The 15,861-nt window shown below is 33.5% G+C and overlaps 1 protein-coding gene across 1 annotated transcript in view; it reads left to right on the top strand.

Moving 5' to 3' along the window:
* Window positions 1–767: 767 nt before the first annotated feature.
* Window positions 768–15,861, top strand: part of LOC114328837 (tropomodulin) — a 386,380-nt gene continuing 371,286 nt past the window's right edge. The window contains exon 1 of the mRNA XM_050657612.1: window positions 768–966. Coding sequence (XP_050513569.1) covers window positions 889–966 — 78 coding nt within the window. The 5' untranslated portion in view covers window positions 768–888. The remainder of the gene's footprint in view (window positions 967–15,861) is intronic.

The raw sequence follows: 15,861 nt of genomic DNA, 5'->3' as shown, positions 1-15,861 counted from the left end.
AGGAAATCTTTAAAGACACTGAAGTCCAGGTACCTGCTAGACTGTTATAACCCGCATGGTTACCCGTGCGGAGTTAAAACCGTCTCTTGTCACTTTTATACAACTGGGACTTATAAAATAGGGCCCAGTTGCCGAAACCAGCATCCAGCTCCGACCATGTTCCAGGACGAACCATCTCTTAAGGAGGGGGAAATGTTACGCCAAGCCCTTGCTGCGCCCTTGATCGAATATGCTAGACGCTTGATCGAGCTACAGGTGTTCTAACGCCACCAAGAGAATTCCACTGGGTTCTGGAAGTGTTTCGAAGAGTGAGAGGATAAATATATAAAGGAAATTAGAATATAAGAACTGAGTTTTGTTTATTGAAATGTGTCTCACTAAAAAATTGAACAGAAAGAATTTTTTTTGTCTTAATACTCTCGTAACTATTGGGTTATCTACTACATTAACATCTACCATCATGTTTATGCATGGTGATAAATGTGTAATGTGTTTAGAAAATCTGTAAAAATAAACGTTGATCAGTCAATAAACGTCTGAATATGACGAAAAATAAACCAAACAAATCGTTACAATAATGTTATATCTCGTACATCAACGGCCATACAATCAATCACCTTTTGCTTATCCGCTGGCCCATTGAAAAAGCAATCCCCCTAAGTGTCAACACACGGTACAAATGAACTATTCGCAGCAGCGGATCACCAAGACGCGAGTACACTTCCCATGTAAAATCGACAGGAGGCAAGAAAAGATTAAAATTAGAACTGTAGACTGTAGGTTAGTCTTAAACGTGCTCGCTTTGTGTTCGCACAGTGAAAGTATTACAAGACGTCCTCTGCCGGCGTTTTTGACGTTGTTTTAACGTGACAAAGTTAGCCGTTAGCCATGGCTGAGACAATAGAGGAGAGCTATGAGACGGAAGTCAGACGAAAAGTCGTCAGGACTAAACTCAACATTGAGGAAGTAAGTACGCTCTACTACTACGATCCTAAATCGACTTTCTTATGATGTAATGAACTTTTGAAGCGCGCTCTATAGTTATCTTCGATTTTTTTTAGGATATTGGTTTAGTATTGACGTATGTGCATGTTTTTGGTTCTTAAATTAGACCCACTTGTTACATAAAAATACCACATCCTCTACAGCTAACGACGTTTTTTATTTCTTACAACAATTCAAGCGCTAGCGTACATACAATTTGAAAAATACAGCGAAAAATTTAAGCTGTAACACGAAAAGTGGGTTAGGACAGTTTACTTTGGCAAAAACAATCTTTTATAGGATTATTTCTGTAACAAAAACGTTGTTAAAAAATTGCAATTGTCCGTTTTCTAAAACACATTCGTCATTTGCGATTTTTATGTCCGCCGATTTTTATTTTTAGTTTAGTTTACTAGAACTTTTAATTCGCTACTAATAGATTGCCAACTTGATGCGAATGTCTAAACAAAACAATTAAGCAAAAGATTGAAATCGTTTCCCAAGAAAAAAACCATAAATTTGAGTCTATAATTAATATTATTAATCAGATTTGGCTCCGTCTTCAAGTGTCAATTATTGACCGTTATGTTTATAGTCCTAGTTCTGTTCTTCTGCACGTCGATATTCGGTTGTTCAATTGACTTTATCACTCATCATCATCCATCTATATCTATTTAGTCTGGGTTCCCCAATAAGCATTAGTGTGGGAGGGTTGTTCTGTTGTTGCCCGAGCTAGATATTCTGCCCATTTTACGAGACATGTCACATGTATCTTGTTTACACAATTTTTCTTGGTAATTACTTATTTGTTTTTTATTTCATAGTTGTACAATTTTCAGAAATGTCATAGAATATTACCCTTATGATCCACAGTTCATAGAACAGATATACATTTTTTTCTATGTCAAACCCTCTTCTTCTTCAGTACCGTCTCCTATCGGAGGTTGGCTACCATCACAGCAATCTTAACTTTGTTGGCTGTAGCTCTGAACAATTGGTATGAACTGCACCCGTACCACTCCCCTAAATTTCGCAACCAGGAAATCCTCCTATCTCCCACTTCTTTTTCCCGAGATTTTTCCTTGGATTATGAGCCTTAAAAGGGAGTACTTTTACCCTCTCATTATGTGGCCTAGATATTCCATTTTTCTCGTTTGTATGGTTTTTATGACTTCGCATTCCTTCCCCATCTTCAGCAAAACATCATGATTTGTTACTCTCTCTGTCCATGGTATTTTCCACGTTGTCTTGTAGCACTACATCTCTAATGCCTCAATGTTTTTGATGTTTATCTTTTTTAGTGCCCAAGCTTCCATGCCGTACATCAGAACGGAGAAAACATAACACCTTAACATTCTCGTTCTCCATTTCAGATTTTATGTCTCGGCAGCAAAGGAACTTTTTCATTTTGACAAATGATTGTCTCGCTATTTCTATTCACCTCTTAATTTCTCTTGTCACTGGTCACTAGTATCAGTGAACCTAACCCCTAAATATTTGTAGGACGTAACTCTTTCCACTTATTATTATTTATGGTTAAACTCACTTTCATAACAATTTTTTGCTCTAGGAGCGTTTCCTGACATATTGGTATGAACATAAATGGACAATTATTTAACAATATATGAATATATTGAATAGAATTGGAGAAAGCACACAACCCTCATACACACCTCGGCGAATATCAATTTCTTCGGTTATTATCAACCTTGATTTTTGCTGTTTGCCCCCAGTACAACCTGAACATGATGTTAATGTCGCGACTGTCGATGTTTTTGCTTCTTAGGATTTCATACAGTTATTTGTGTCTGACTTTATCGAAGGCCTTCTCAAAATCTATGAAACCTACATAGAGGTCTTGTTTTACATCCAAACATCTCTGCATTAACACTACTCAGACCAAACAAAGCTTCCAGTGTTCCCAATCCACTTCTGAATCCAAACTGTGTGGCAGTTATGTCCCCTTCTAATTTATTAAATATTCTTAATGTGTGGCTTATCAATGCTATAGTCCTGTGCTCTGAACACTCTCTGGCGTTATTCGTCTTCGGGATTGTGACAAAAGTAGAGGAGAGCCATTTCTTTGGTATGATGCCTGTTCTATAAATTGTGTTAAAGAGGTTCTTCCTTTCGGTTTTTACTTGTTGTTCTATTGTCTTTAGAATATAGTAGATATATTCAGTTCTTACCTTAAATTTTCATATCTCATCAAGTTTGTTGAAGATTAATCTTATTTTTTATTGTTATTGTTTTTCTTTGTTTTACCTTTGGTTTGAACTCCCAGGTGTTTCCTACAACTCGTGTGCAGTTCCAGAAGAGTCGCGTAGCCCTGCTGATTATATTGTTAATATGAGTGCTCCAATAGATTTTGGGATCCAGGTTTACCCTTAGATACTTGACCTCATTGGTCCTTTTCTAGTTCATCCCCAAATAATTTCTGCTCACTCAGTACAGTAAGCTTCCTGTTATTAGTGAAGGTTACTAATTTAGTTTTGAAGGAGTTCACAGATACGTCCTCTTTTAGACACCAATGCTTTCTGTAATGATCGTTATATCGCATTTGATCTACAACAGTACTGTGAAATTTTTCCCTAGTCACTATTTCAATGTCGTCTGTGAAACCTTGGACCCAGGTTCCTTAGTTGCTAAGCCCATGGATCAGGTCATCAACAACTACATTCCATAATGCTGGTGACAATACACCCTCTTGAGGGCATCCCTTAGTTACCCTCAAGTTTATGGCGCCTTCAGACGTATCTGTGGATATTATTGTGCTCTGAAGCATCTGAATAACGAACTTGCATCTTGTGTTGTTCTTTTTTTCCTCGTCAGTGATGGTACTACCATCGATTGACTCGATGGTAGTATTATCAAAGGCATCTAAAATGCAACAAGGGTGACATCTTTCTGATATAAAAACCTTTCGAGTTCCAACATCAGATTCTGCAGGGCGGATTAACCTGATGTCTGTGCTTGATGCACCCATTGCCGCTGGTGTAGTGGTTCTTCAATAAGACTGTTTTTTATGTATTAATTTGAGAGTATTTCTATGGTTTTCAACATGAATGAAGTCAGACCTATATGCCTGTATGATTTTGCTAAGGTGAAATCTGTTTTGCTAAGTTTCCCTGGTTAAGGAATAAACCTGGTAACCTCTAAATATTTCCACCAGGGGACCCATAATTATTTCCAGTCCTTCTTGGAGGAGTCTGGGAAATATGCCATCTGGTCCTGCAGTTTTGTATGGTTCAAAAGTTTCAATAACCCATGTGACCTTGTGAGAATCAAAGATCACTTTAGAGGTGATCATCGAGTTGCTTCTGGTTGGCCTAAAGTTGGCTTGATAATATAATTATTGCCTCTAGTCAATGGCGTCGACCCTGAAAAGTACGCAGTTAGAGATGTTCTGCAGGCTCCCTCTCTGATCCGTATAATTTTGATTGGGCAGATTAACTAACTTGCATTTATTAACGTTATCTCTTTTGAGGATTCTGTTAACCTTGGAACTTTTAAGTACACTTTCAATGTTTTCACAGAATTCTATTCTTAGCGGATAGGATTGTCGTAGTATTCAGTTTAGTTTTATATACTTCCCAATCACCTAATTTCTTCGCTCTATTAAAAAACCATCTTGTTTCTCCTCTGAGATCAGACAGTTCCTTATTTTACCAAGCGACTTGTTTGGACGGGTCTTTCTTTAAAATATTATAATATATGATAATTTCCTCATATGACACGACTGTTGCATGTTGCAATCAGTCTATTGCCAGCTCAACATCAACGTTGTTTTTTTTGACCTTTTAGGATAATTCCGTACCCTTGTTTTAAGATTAAAGGATTTAAAGTTTAAGATTTAAGGATTCCCAATCGGTCCCCTTGGCTTCAGTTTGACCAAGTTTATCTCAAAAAGTATGTATGCATGATCAGATAAGCATAACGCATCCGACACGTTTCAGTTAAATATCATGCCCCAATCCCCATAGAACATAGACTTAGGTTGATCAGTGATTCTGCTCTTGATGGCCTGAAGGTGGACTTGTTTCCACTCTTCAGAAAATCAGGTTCGGTAGTGCAAAGGTAATCAAAAAGTGCAAAAATTAATTAAAATGTCTTAATTAAAATATACCAATTACAACAGGAGTGTTACTTCGATGTTGTTTTTTAACTATGTGATATACAGCCAACTCTCTGGAACAATTCCATTTTAAAAGTATATCTCCGCTTTTTTGGTTTTTCTACTTATGCTATTAAAGTTGTTGGTACAGAAGTTGCTGTTACTGAGCCATCTTATTCTTTGAATTTTAGCAAGTCTTGTTTATATTTGTGTTAACTCGGTATTGGGTTTTTTTCGCTCGATATTCTCCCAATTTACACCTCCTTATATTCTTCTAAGTATCTTCCCTCCTCTATGTATCAAATTTTAGCTCAATATTTTTATTAAATATCCTGTTAGAAGTATAGAAGAAACCTGTTATAAGTATAATGTTAGAAGTTACGGGAAAGAGAGGCAGATGAAAACCAAGGAGACGATAGAAAAACTGTGTGGCAGAGGTCGTTACTGTCAAATTGTTTCCTTTTGTTCCCTCGATTGGAAAAAATCTAATTTTCTTTCAAGTCTATTTGTTATTATTCTTGTGAATATCTTGTAAAGGTAGTTTAACAGGCTTATGTGTTGGTAACTCTCTAGGTCTGTTGGATTGCCTTTTTTGTATAATAAAATATTAAGTGCACTGTGCCATCTTGTAGGTGTTTCACTTGGATGCAGAAATAAATTAAACAGTTCATTTATGTTCTCTGAAAGTCTGTCTCCTCCAATTATTGCTGATTCTATAACGAAATTGTCTATCCCCGGAGCTTTATTCTTTTAATTTTCTTTAGAACGTTCCTTATTCCGTCTGATGATATATCAGGCATCCCTTCCGATCCTCGGTTCACTACTCCTTGTTCTGAATTTTTTAATTTTTATGTTCGTTGCTCATCATGGTTTCCGCGACCTCTGTATAATTCTGTATAATAACTCCTCTACTACGCTTAGTAATTCTCTGTTGGTGATCAAAGTTCTATCCATACATGCTGGGTCCACAAGCAAGAAGGTTTGTGGATTTTTACAATCTTGTCAAATATAGCTCAATTTCTACTTCAATAAGAGTATTTCTGCCTTTTACACATACCTTTCGCTTCCGTCTTTTTTCATTAGGATATTAAAATATCTATATGATTGTTATCTCATTTCCGTTACAAATTTACAATATTTAATTAATATTTGTTCAAATGCAACACGATTGCAGTGATTATGTTGCTAACTAACTGGCCATGACAAATTGGAATTTATAATAATAAAACTTTCGTATGATGTACTTATGTAAGTAATTAAAAGTCGCTTATATTCTGCAGACCGTGGAATGCTACAAAAATAACGATGAATTAGTTAAGAAAATTAGTAAGGAAGTTTAGACGATTTTAAATGCAATAAATTCAAAAATATAAAGGACCCCGCAGAAACCTATGGGAAATGGCTCTCTCTCAAATGCTCTGAAACTTCGGGTTCTGGTAGTCCTTGATGTGTAGAACAAAATACTCAATGGGCACGTAGCTCCAAAAAATCATGGTTTTAAGATATAAGCCTATGAAGTTATAGGTACAGTGAGGACGTTTGAGTTGGAATAAATTCATTTTCTCGAGAATGGGCAACTCTGGAGATAAATTACGAGTCAGGTCGATTTTTATTTTTAAATTATAATTTGTTGGCATATACAGGGTGCTTCATCTTATTCGCCTCGGTCTCTGTACGGAAAACCACTGGATATTTAAAAAAAATTTCTTCACAGAAATATACAGGGCCTTTAATACCACAACCTAAAAATAATGTGAATTATACAGGGTGTTCCAAAAAAGAGTGGTATATCAAAGTTATATTTTTTCTTACGGAATGCCCTATATCTGATGACATTATTAAATTGACCTTAAAAAATAAGCTATACTTTCATAAGGGTTCCCTATACCTAAATACAGGGTGTTTTGATTTATTTCGATTTTTATAAAAATGTAAAGTTTTAGAAAAAAATAAATCTCTACGAATCTAAGAAGCAGTAACAAATTCTTTCTTGGATCTTAATAACAGACTATTTAGCATACTTAAACAGATGCTTATTGCAACAAAATTTCTTACAGGGTGGTCAAAATATGAGATTGTTCTATTAACAAATTCAAGCTGTAATAACTTACTTATTTTAAATGGAATACCCTGTATCTTACTAGTCTATCGCGTAGAAAATTTAATTAGCTTTCAATTTGTATTAGGGTTTCCTATACCTATCTTTTTACAGGGTGGTCAAAATATTAGATTGTTCTATTAACAAATTCAAGCTGTAATAACTTACTTATTTTAAATAGAACACCCTATATCTTACTAGTCTATCGCGCAGAAAATATACTTAGATTTCAATTCTTATTAGGGTTTCCTATACCTATCTTTTTACAGGGTGGTCAAAATATTAGATTGTTCTATTAACAAATTCAAGCTGTAATAACTTACTTATTTTAAATGGAACACCCTGTATCATACTAGTCTATCGCGTAGAAAATTTACTTAGCTGTCAATTCTTATTAGGGTTTCCTATACCTATCTTTTTACAGGGTGGTCAAAATATTAGATTGTTCTATTAACAAATTCAAGCTGTAATAACTTACTTATTTTAAATGGAACACACTGTATCTTACTAGTCTATCGCGTAGAAAATTTACTTAGCTTTTAATTCTTATTAGGGTTTCCTATACCTATCTACCTTCATTTTTTAAATATTTAAAGATTTCCTAATTTGTATGCTTTAAAAATTAGAATTAAGTACCTATGTCGTGTTTATGTACAAAACATCACCAACACCGGCAATATACTTAGACAAGATACTGTCATTAATAAAATTGTCATTGTTATCATGTAATCACACAGAGTGTTGTATTATTTTAGTTGATTTTGGTCTACATGTGACATTGCATTATATGTTTATATTAAACTGCAAACCCTATATTAGATGCCATATATAAGATACAGGGTGTTCCATTTAAAATAAGTAAGTTATTACAGCTTGAATTTGTTAATAGAACAATCTCATATTTTGACCACCCTGATTTATTTTTTTCTAAAACCTTACATTTTTATAAAAATCGAAATAAATCAAATCACCCTGTATTTAGGTATAGGGAACCCTTATGAAAGTATAGCTTATTTTTTAAGGTTAATTCAATAATGTCATCAGATATAGGGCATTCCATAAGAAAAAATATAACTTTGCTATACCACTCTTTCTTGGAGCACTCTGTATAATTACATAATTTTTAGATTGTAGTATTAAAGGCCGTGTATATTTCTGTGAAGAAATTTTTTTAAAATATCAAGTGGTTTTCCGTACAGAGAGCGAGGCGAATAAGATGAACCACCCTGTATATCATACTAGTGACGTCATCTATCTTGGCGTGATGACGCAATCGATGATTTTTTAAATGAGAATAGGGGTTGTGTGATAGCTCATTTGAAAGGTTACTCAATTCTCTATTCATTAATATAAACATTGACATAATTATTTATACAGGGTGCCCAAAAATTTTTTTTGCATTAAATTAATTGAGACAAAAAGAACAATGTATATAATTTATTTAATTCGAAATACATTTTACTGCTGTCAGAAAACAGAAAAAAATGTTAATTTGAAAAACAAACAGGGCTTTTAGCTTAAATTAAATGTTCAAACTGCTAAGAGGCAGGTAGGTGGCAGCTTTAATATTGAATTTAAGCGAAAAGCAATATTTATTTGTCAAATAAACATTTTTTCCTGTTTTCGGACCACAGTAAAATGTATTTCGAATTAAATAAATTATATATATTCTTCTTTTTGTCTCAATAAATTTAATTAAAAAAATTTTTTTGGGCTCCCTGTATAAATAATTATGTTAAGGTTTATATTAGTAAATAGAGAATTGAATAACCTTTCAAATGAGCTATCACACGATCGCCATTCTTATTTAAAAAAAAAATCATTGACTGCGTCATCACGCCCAGATAGATGACGTCACTAGTATGATAAATATGCCAAGAAAATTATAATTTTAAAATAAAAATTGACCTGATTCGTAATTTATTTCAAGAGTGGCCTGTTCTCGAGAAAATGAATTTATTCCAACTTAAACGTCCTCACTGTACCTATATCTTCAGAGGCTTATATCTTAAAAGCATGATTTTTTGGAGCTACGCGCCCATTAAGTCTTTTGTTCTACACATCAAGGACTACCAGAAGCCAAAGTTTCAGATCATTTGACAGAGAGCTATTTCCCATAAGGTTTCTGCGGGGTCCTTTCAGACTTAAACTTTATTAATATGTTTCTTACTCCTCCTCTATCTTTTCTCCTTCGTAAGGATGTAGTGGCGTCATGTAAGTCGTTTGACTATTTCTGTCCAGTTCTCTCTCTCCTGCGCGTGCTGTTTTGCTTCGGAGAATGAGTAACCAGTCATATCCTTTATTTGGTCCGACCATCGTAATGGAGATCTTCCTCTGGATCTTCTACCCTCTACGTTTCCTTCAACTATCATTCGTTTCATGTCTTCTCTTCTTCTAGTTATATGTCCAAAATATCGCAGTATATTTTGGTTGATAGTTGTGGGGAGAAACCTGGAGTATGACAAAAACCGAGCAATCAATGTTACAAGTATGGGAAAGAAAAATACTTAGAAGGAGATTTGGGGGAAAAATGATCAACAATCAGTGGACATGAAGAACAAACAAGGAGTTAGAAGAATTGTATAAGGAGCCTAATATAATTGCAGTTGTAAGATCACAAAGACTTAGATAGTTAGGACATGTCCAAAGAATGGCCCAAGATAGAATGCCTAAAATCATGTTAAGCGCTACAATAGGTGGTAAAAAGAGAAAAGGAAGACCTAGGACCAGATGGATCCATGAAGTTAATGATGACCTGAGGTATCTCAATGCAACCAATTGGAAAGAAAAAGCGAAGAACAAGCAAGGATGGATGAAGATTGTAAACCAAGCCATTAGCCTGCTTGGCTCGAAGTGCTAATGTATATATAGTTGTGGTGAGTCTAGTTTTTATGTTGACAGCAATCATATCTAAAAACATCTAAAAACACCTAAAATAATCTCTCTCGAATAGCGCTACAGTCCAAGTTAGGCTGTATCTCCGTCCCTGGCTGCTCTCCTCTAGTTATCCATCCTCAATATCTCTTTAGTATCGGTTCTCACTTCGACTTTCTTGGTCTTTGTACTGGCCAACGTCCCACCATAGTTCTACAAGTGTTCTGTTTTTATCTATTCTTATAAGGTGATCATTCCAGCGCAATATTTGTATTTTTGCATTATTTACTATAGAGGGTTCTTTATAACATTGATATAACTCGTGGTTGAACCTTATTCTCCACATTATCATAGGTGAGTTCCAATATTCTTCTCAGTATCTTTCTTTCAAAAGTATTAATGTTTATTGTTTTTCTGTCATGATCCGTGTTTCTGCGCCATATTTATGTTCCTATTGGTCTTACGGTGGTTTTTATATTTTTAACTTTACTTACCTATGGATGCCTTTGAATCCAACCACCTGTGACAGAAAAAAGTTTACTGTGTTAGCAAGCTCTATTCTTGTTCATATTTCCTCCTCCTATTAATAAAATAAGGGTCAAAAATGAGAGTTTTTTCGTTTAAATCGCTACAGGTAAAAATAGGGTAATTAAATGTCTTATTTATAATATTTTTCTTTTAGCAGATAAGCCAAGGTTTAAAATAACGTTTTTTGAATTTTGTTCCGATTATTTGTTGCTTCGGATATTGCAAAATGAAACTAAAATTTCGAAAATAAAAAATTTGCTATATTTTTTGCGAAAATAAATTTAGGACTTTCATATTGCATGAAAAGTTGAGTGAAACAATCCATACAATGCACAAAAAATTTTAAGACGATGCGTCAATTAGTTTAAATTTTATTCAATTTGTTTATCCCAAAGAGCATTTTTTTTCGCAATGTTATTGTTCAAAAAATAATAATGATACAGCAATTCTGTGAAAACAGCATGAAAGAAGAATAGTCATATTTTCAAAGCATTTAAAAAAATCATTAAAAGTCATTTTTATCACTCAGAAAACATTTTACTAAAATAGAGTCATTTTTGGCTTATAAACAATTTGAATCACTTTGTTAATGTTGACTGTAGACTAAAACTACAATGTAATTTGAAAAACTGGTATTTTTATACGAATTTGGAAAGAAAAACTTTTCGCCTAGGTTAATTACGGTCAAAGTTAGCCACTTTTTTTATTTAATTTTATTTTTATTATGTGTAAAAGTTTGAGTAAACTTTGAACCTCAACAGAGTGGTTAAAAAAGCATTAAAAATGGCGTCCGAACGGAATTAATTCGTGGTCGGTGGAGGGGAATTACTAAAATAAGTGCACTCAAAAAATGAAACTGATTCTGCCAACATATGCTGCGATTAATATCGCTGGAACTTGTTGATGGATTTTGATCATAATTTTTTAATTTGTATGTACTCGTAGTCTTATAGAGTACGTTATGTACACACAACCCCACCTAACATTACAAAATGTTAGGGGGAACTCCCCTTATCACTCAGGGATATGAAAAATAGATTACGACCGATTCTAAGACCTACCGAATATACATATATAATTTCATAAAAATCGATCAAGCGGTGTCGGAGGAGTATGGAAACTAACACTGGGACAGAAGAATTTTATACATGTAAATATATAGATGACTATTAACAAATAGATGTTGGTAATAAAAGAGTGAAAATTAAGGGTTGTATGTATTTTTTAATTCTACATCATATAAAATTAAGGTAGATAATTTTGTCCAAAAAAATAAAAAAAAAATGTCAGGGGGGCAACCTACCTTATAACTTATGGGTATAAAAATAGATTAAAACCTCTTCAACGTCCTACAGGATAAACGTGTAAAATTTTATAAAAATCGGGCAAGCCGTTTCGGAGTAGTGTGGTAACTAACACTGTTACAGGAGAATTTGATGTATGTAGAAGTAGCTGCGAATTAAATAATAAAAGCGGCTAACTTTGAACCTAATTAACCTAGGCAAAAAGATTTTTCCTGAAAGTTATTATAAAAATACCAGCTTTTGAAATCCTAAAGTAGATTTACTCTATAGTCAATATTAACAAAGTTATTCAAATTGTTTAGAAGCCAAAATGACTCTATTTTACTAAACTTTTTTCGGAGTGATAAAAACGACTTTTTAATGATTTTTTCAATACTTTAAAAATATAACTATTACTCTTGCATGTGGTTTCCACAGAATTGCTATGTAATTATTATTTTCTGAACAATAACATTGCGAAAAAAAGCTCTTTGCCATAAACAAATTAAATAAAATTTAAACTAATTGACGAATCGTCTTAAATTTTTTTTTTGTGCATTATGTGTAATGTTTGATTCAATTTTTCGTGCAATATGAAAGTCTTAAGACCATTTTCGCAAAAGTTATAGCCCGTTTTTTATTTTTGAAATTTTAGTCTTATTTTGCCCTTTCCGAAACAAAAAAGGATAGGACCAAAATTCATAAAGTGCCATTTTAAACCTTGGCTCATCTACAAAAAGAAGAATATTATAGATAAGATATCTAAGTACTCTATTTTTACATGTAGCGATTTAAACGAAAAAACTGCCATTTTTGACCCTTATTTGTTAATAACTAAGTTTCCCGTCCGAACTGTGACGGGCATTTTTGTATTTTTAATGTATTAGGTATATAGTACCCAAAAAATCCATTTGCAACCTGGCTGCTCAAGTGTCCCGACAAAAACCTTATTTCTCTGGACTAGTATGTGAGCTGTTTTAGAACTTTAATATTGGCGTCGTTTATTGTCAAATTTTGTAAGTTTCGTTGTTGGCCTTAATTAGGACTTTGGTTTTATCTACGTTAATGACTAGCCCGATTTATTTCGCATTTTCTGCTGTCTCTGACGGTTCGGCCTTTTAAGTTTACATCGTCTGCGTACATCACAATCTGTTTAGACGTCGCATTTCCTTGTTTTTTTTATTTGGAAGGGATCTGTAAATTGGTTTATGACTCTTACTTGCGCTTCTGTGTGAGTCATGTTGGCTTGAACTAATTTTACCAGTTTCCTTGCTATTCCAAATTCTCCAAAGTACAGTGGAACCCCGATAAGTCGGCCTCCGATAACCCGGAAGTCCGGCTAACCCGGACCGATTTTCATCAGACAAGACAAACATTTTTTCAATTTGACTGAGATTCTTAGCAAGAAGTGATCAATACTATGTACAACTGTACGTAATTTAGATGTACTGTGCATATGTATTTCATGTTCTTGCAATTATAATGGAGTTTATCTGTAATTATACTGTATTTTATTAATTTTTATCATATTTTCTGGCTAACCTGGATATTCGATAACCCGGATAGGCCGCGGTCCCAATTAATCCGACTTATCGAGGTTCCACTGTATATCTATTTTATTTCTGTTTATGTTGCCATAGGCTTGTCCAAAATGGACAAGGATTTTGGTAGATATCTATATCGTGCTCCCAGGCTTTAGCTAATAGTTATTTTACGTTGAATTGAAGGTCAATAGTAGACCATCCTGGTCTGAATCTGGTCTGGTATTATTCTCATATGATTTGCTTGTGAAGTGATTCAAACTCCTGTTTATGATCCACTAAACGTCTTATAGCTCACACAGAGTATGCTTGTGAAGTTTTTGTAGCTAAGTTTCTTTACCTTCTTATGAATTGAGCATCTAAATGCTTTTTTCATAATTCTCTTGGAATTTCTTCCGTGTTCCACATGTCGGTTATTAGTTCATTGAATCTATCTATTAGTGTGTATCCTTCAAGTTTATCCGCTGGTATGTTGCCAATACCTGGGGCTTTATTATTCTTCAGTGCTTTAGTGGCATCCATTGTATCCATGGTCTTGTGGGTGTCATGTTTCAGGAATTTATTTGCTCATCTATTGTCACACCGATTGAAATCTTCCTCTATTTTTAGTATTAATTTGCTCATTTTCGTATCTCTTCTTCGTTCTTCAGCATATTTTGTTTGCCTTTCTTCGTTGTTCTTCAAAATTTTCGCACCTTTCTGGTGATCTCGTACTTTTCATCTGGAAGCCACAGTTGCCAGTAAAATACGGTTAAGCATAGAAGAAAGCATAAAAAGTGTAAGGATGTTTGAATGATATCTGATGGAATAAACAGATCTTTAGAAGAGTTAAAAAGGTGGAGTAAACAGATCATATAGGAACTAGTTAGTCACTGCTGTGCCTTGGCAGCGAAATATCGGATAGTAATAAACGGTGTAATAAACGGTGATAGTATCAAGACTGCAGCAAATATCAAATGATCACATGAGATAATAGAACAGAAAACAGTAGTTGGGCCAATGAAGAAACATAGCCATATATGTCAATATAACATAGAAAATTTAGACTAAATCATAATGTTACTCGCCTTTAATAAATAGTCCAGGGCGAATCTGTTTTGAGATGGACGTTGAGAGGTGACTCTTTTTTGCAGAAATTACTTGGATTTAACCCATATAATAATAATTTATTTATCTTCCCACTCAAAAAGGTCCGGAACATTGTTTAAATAATCAAAATGTCCAAAAATGAAGGAAAAATTCGATTTTTTCTTTGTTTTTTGATTATAACTTTAAAAGTATTCGCTTACGAAAAAAGTTGCACTAAAATAAAAGTTGAGTAATTAAATTTCCTACAATATAAGACTGATTAAAAGTTTTTTAAATTGTTACCCTTGTTGCAAAATAGCAATAATTGCGAAAAAACATAAAAACAAGAATTCGCATTTTTCGTTTCTCAACCATTTCTGATACACTTAGGAGCTTCATATTTCACCCAGAAAAACTTTATGGTATCATAAAATAATCCCATAAATTTCATTAATATCAGTTTAATAAATTTTGCAATCCAGCTTTCGCAAAAAAATGTGTTAATTTCATGTGTAAAATGTGTAAATTAAAAAAAGTGTTATTTCAAAGGGCAGAGTATGTGTTTTATTTTGCAATAAACTAATTTATTTACTTATTTCGAAATGTACTAGAAATTAAAATTTATCAATCATTATCAAATGTCATTGGAATGCCTAATCAGAGCAAACGTGTCCGCTGTCCTGCGCGTAGCACCAAAAATTAATGTTTATTTAAAAAATTCCTGACGCCGTGGTAGTTAACCGATTTTCATTTTGCAAATTGCAAATAAAAGGTACAGTATTATTTTATATGTAAAAAAAATTTAGCTTGCTGTCTGCTTTATTTTCAGTGCTGCAACATTTTGAAAAAATGAATTTTTTGCGAAAGCTGGATTGCAAAATCTATTAAACTGATATTAATGAAATTTACAGCATTGTTTGATCATATCATAAAGTTTTTGTGGGTGAAATATGATTCTCCGAAGTGTAGCATAAATGGTTGAAAAACGTAAAATGCGAATACTTGTTTTTTTATGGTGTTTTCGAAATCATTGCTATTTTGGAACAAGGGTGACAATTTTTAAAATTTTCAGTTAATCCTCTATTGTAGGAAATTTAATTACGCAACTTTTATGTCAGTACAACTTTTCTCGAAAATTAATACTTTTAAAGTTATAATTAAAAAACCAAGAAAAAAATCGAATTTTTCCTTCATTTTTTGACATTTTGATTATTTAAACAATGTTCTGGACCTTTTTTTGAGTGGGAGGATAACTCAAATGTTATTATTTAAGTTATTTTCAAGCAATTTCTGCAAAAAATATGAGTCACCTCTTAACATCCAAATGTAATAATATTTTTACAGATGCGCTCTGGTCTAAAACACTTTTAT

This window comes from Diabrotica virgifera, chromosome 8 (assembly GCF_917563875.1).
Source record: "Diabrotica virgifera virgifera chromosome 8, PGI_DIABVI_V3a".
NCBI classification, from domain to species: Eukaryota; Metazoa; Arthropoda; class Insecta; order Coleoptera; family Chrysomelidae; genus Diabrotica; species Diabrotica virgifera.
This window is presented reverse-complemented; position numbering and strand designations above follow the sequence as displayed.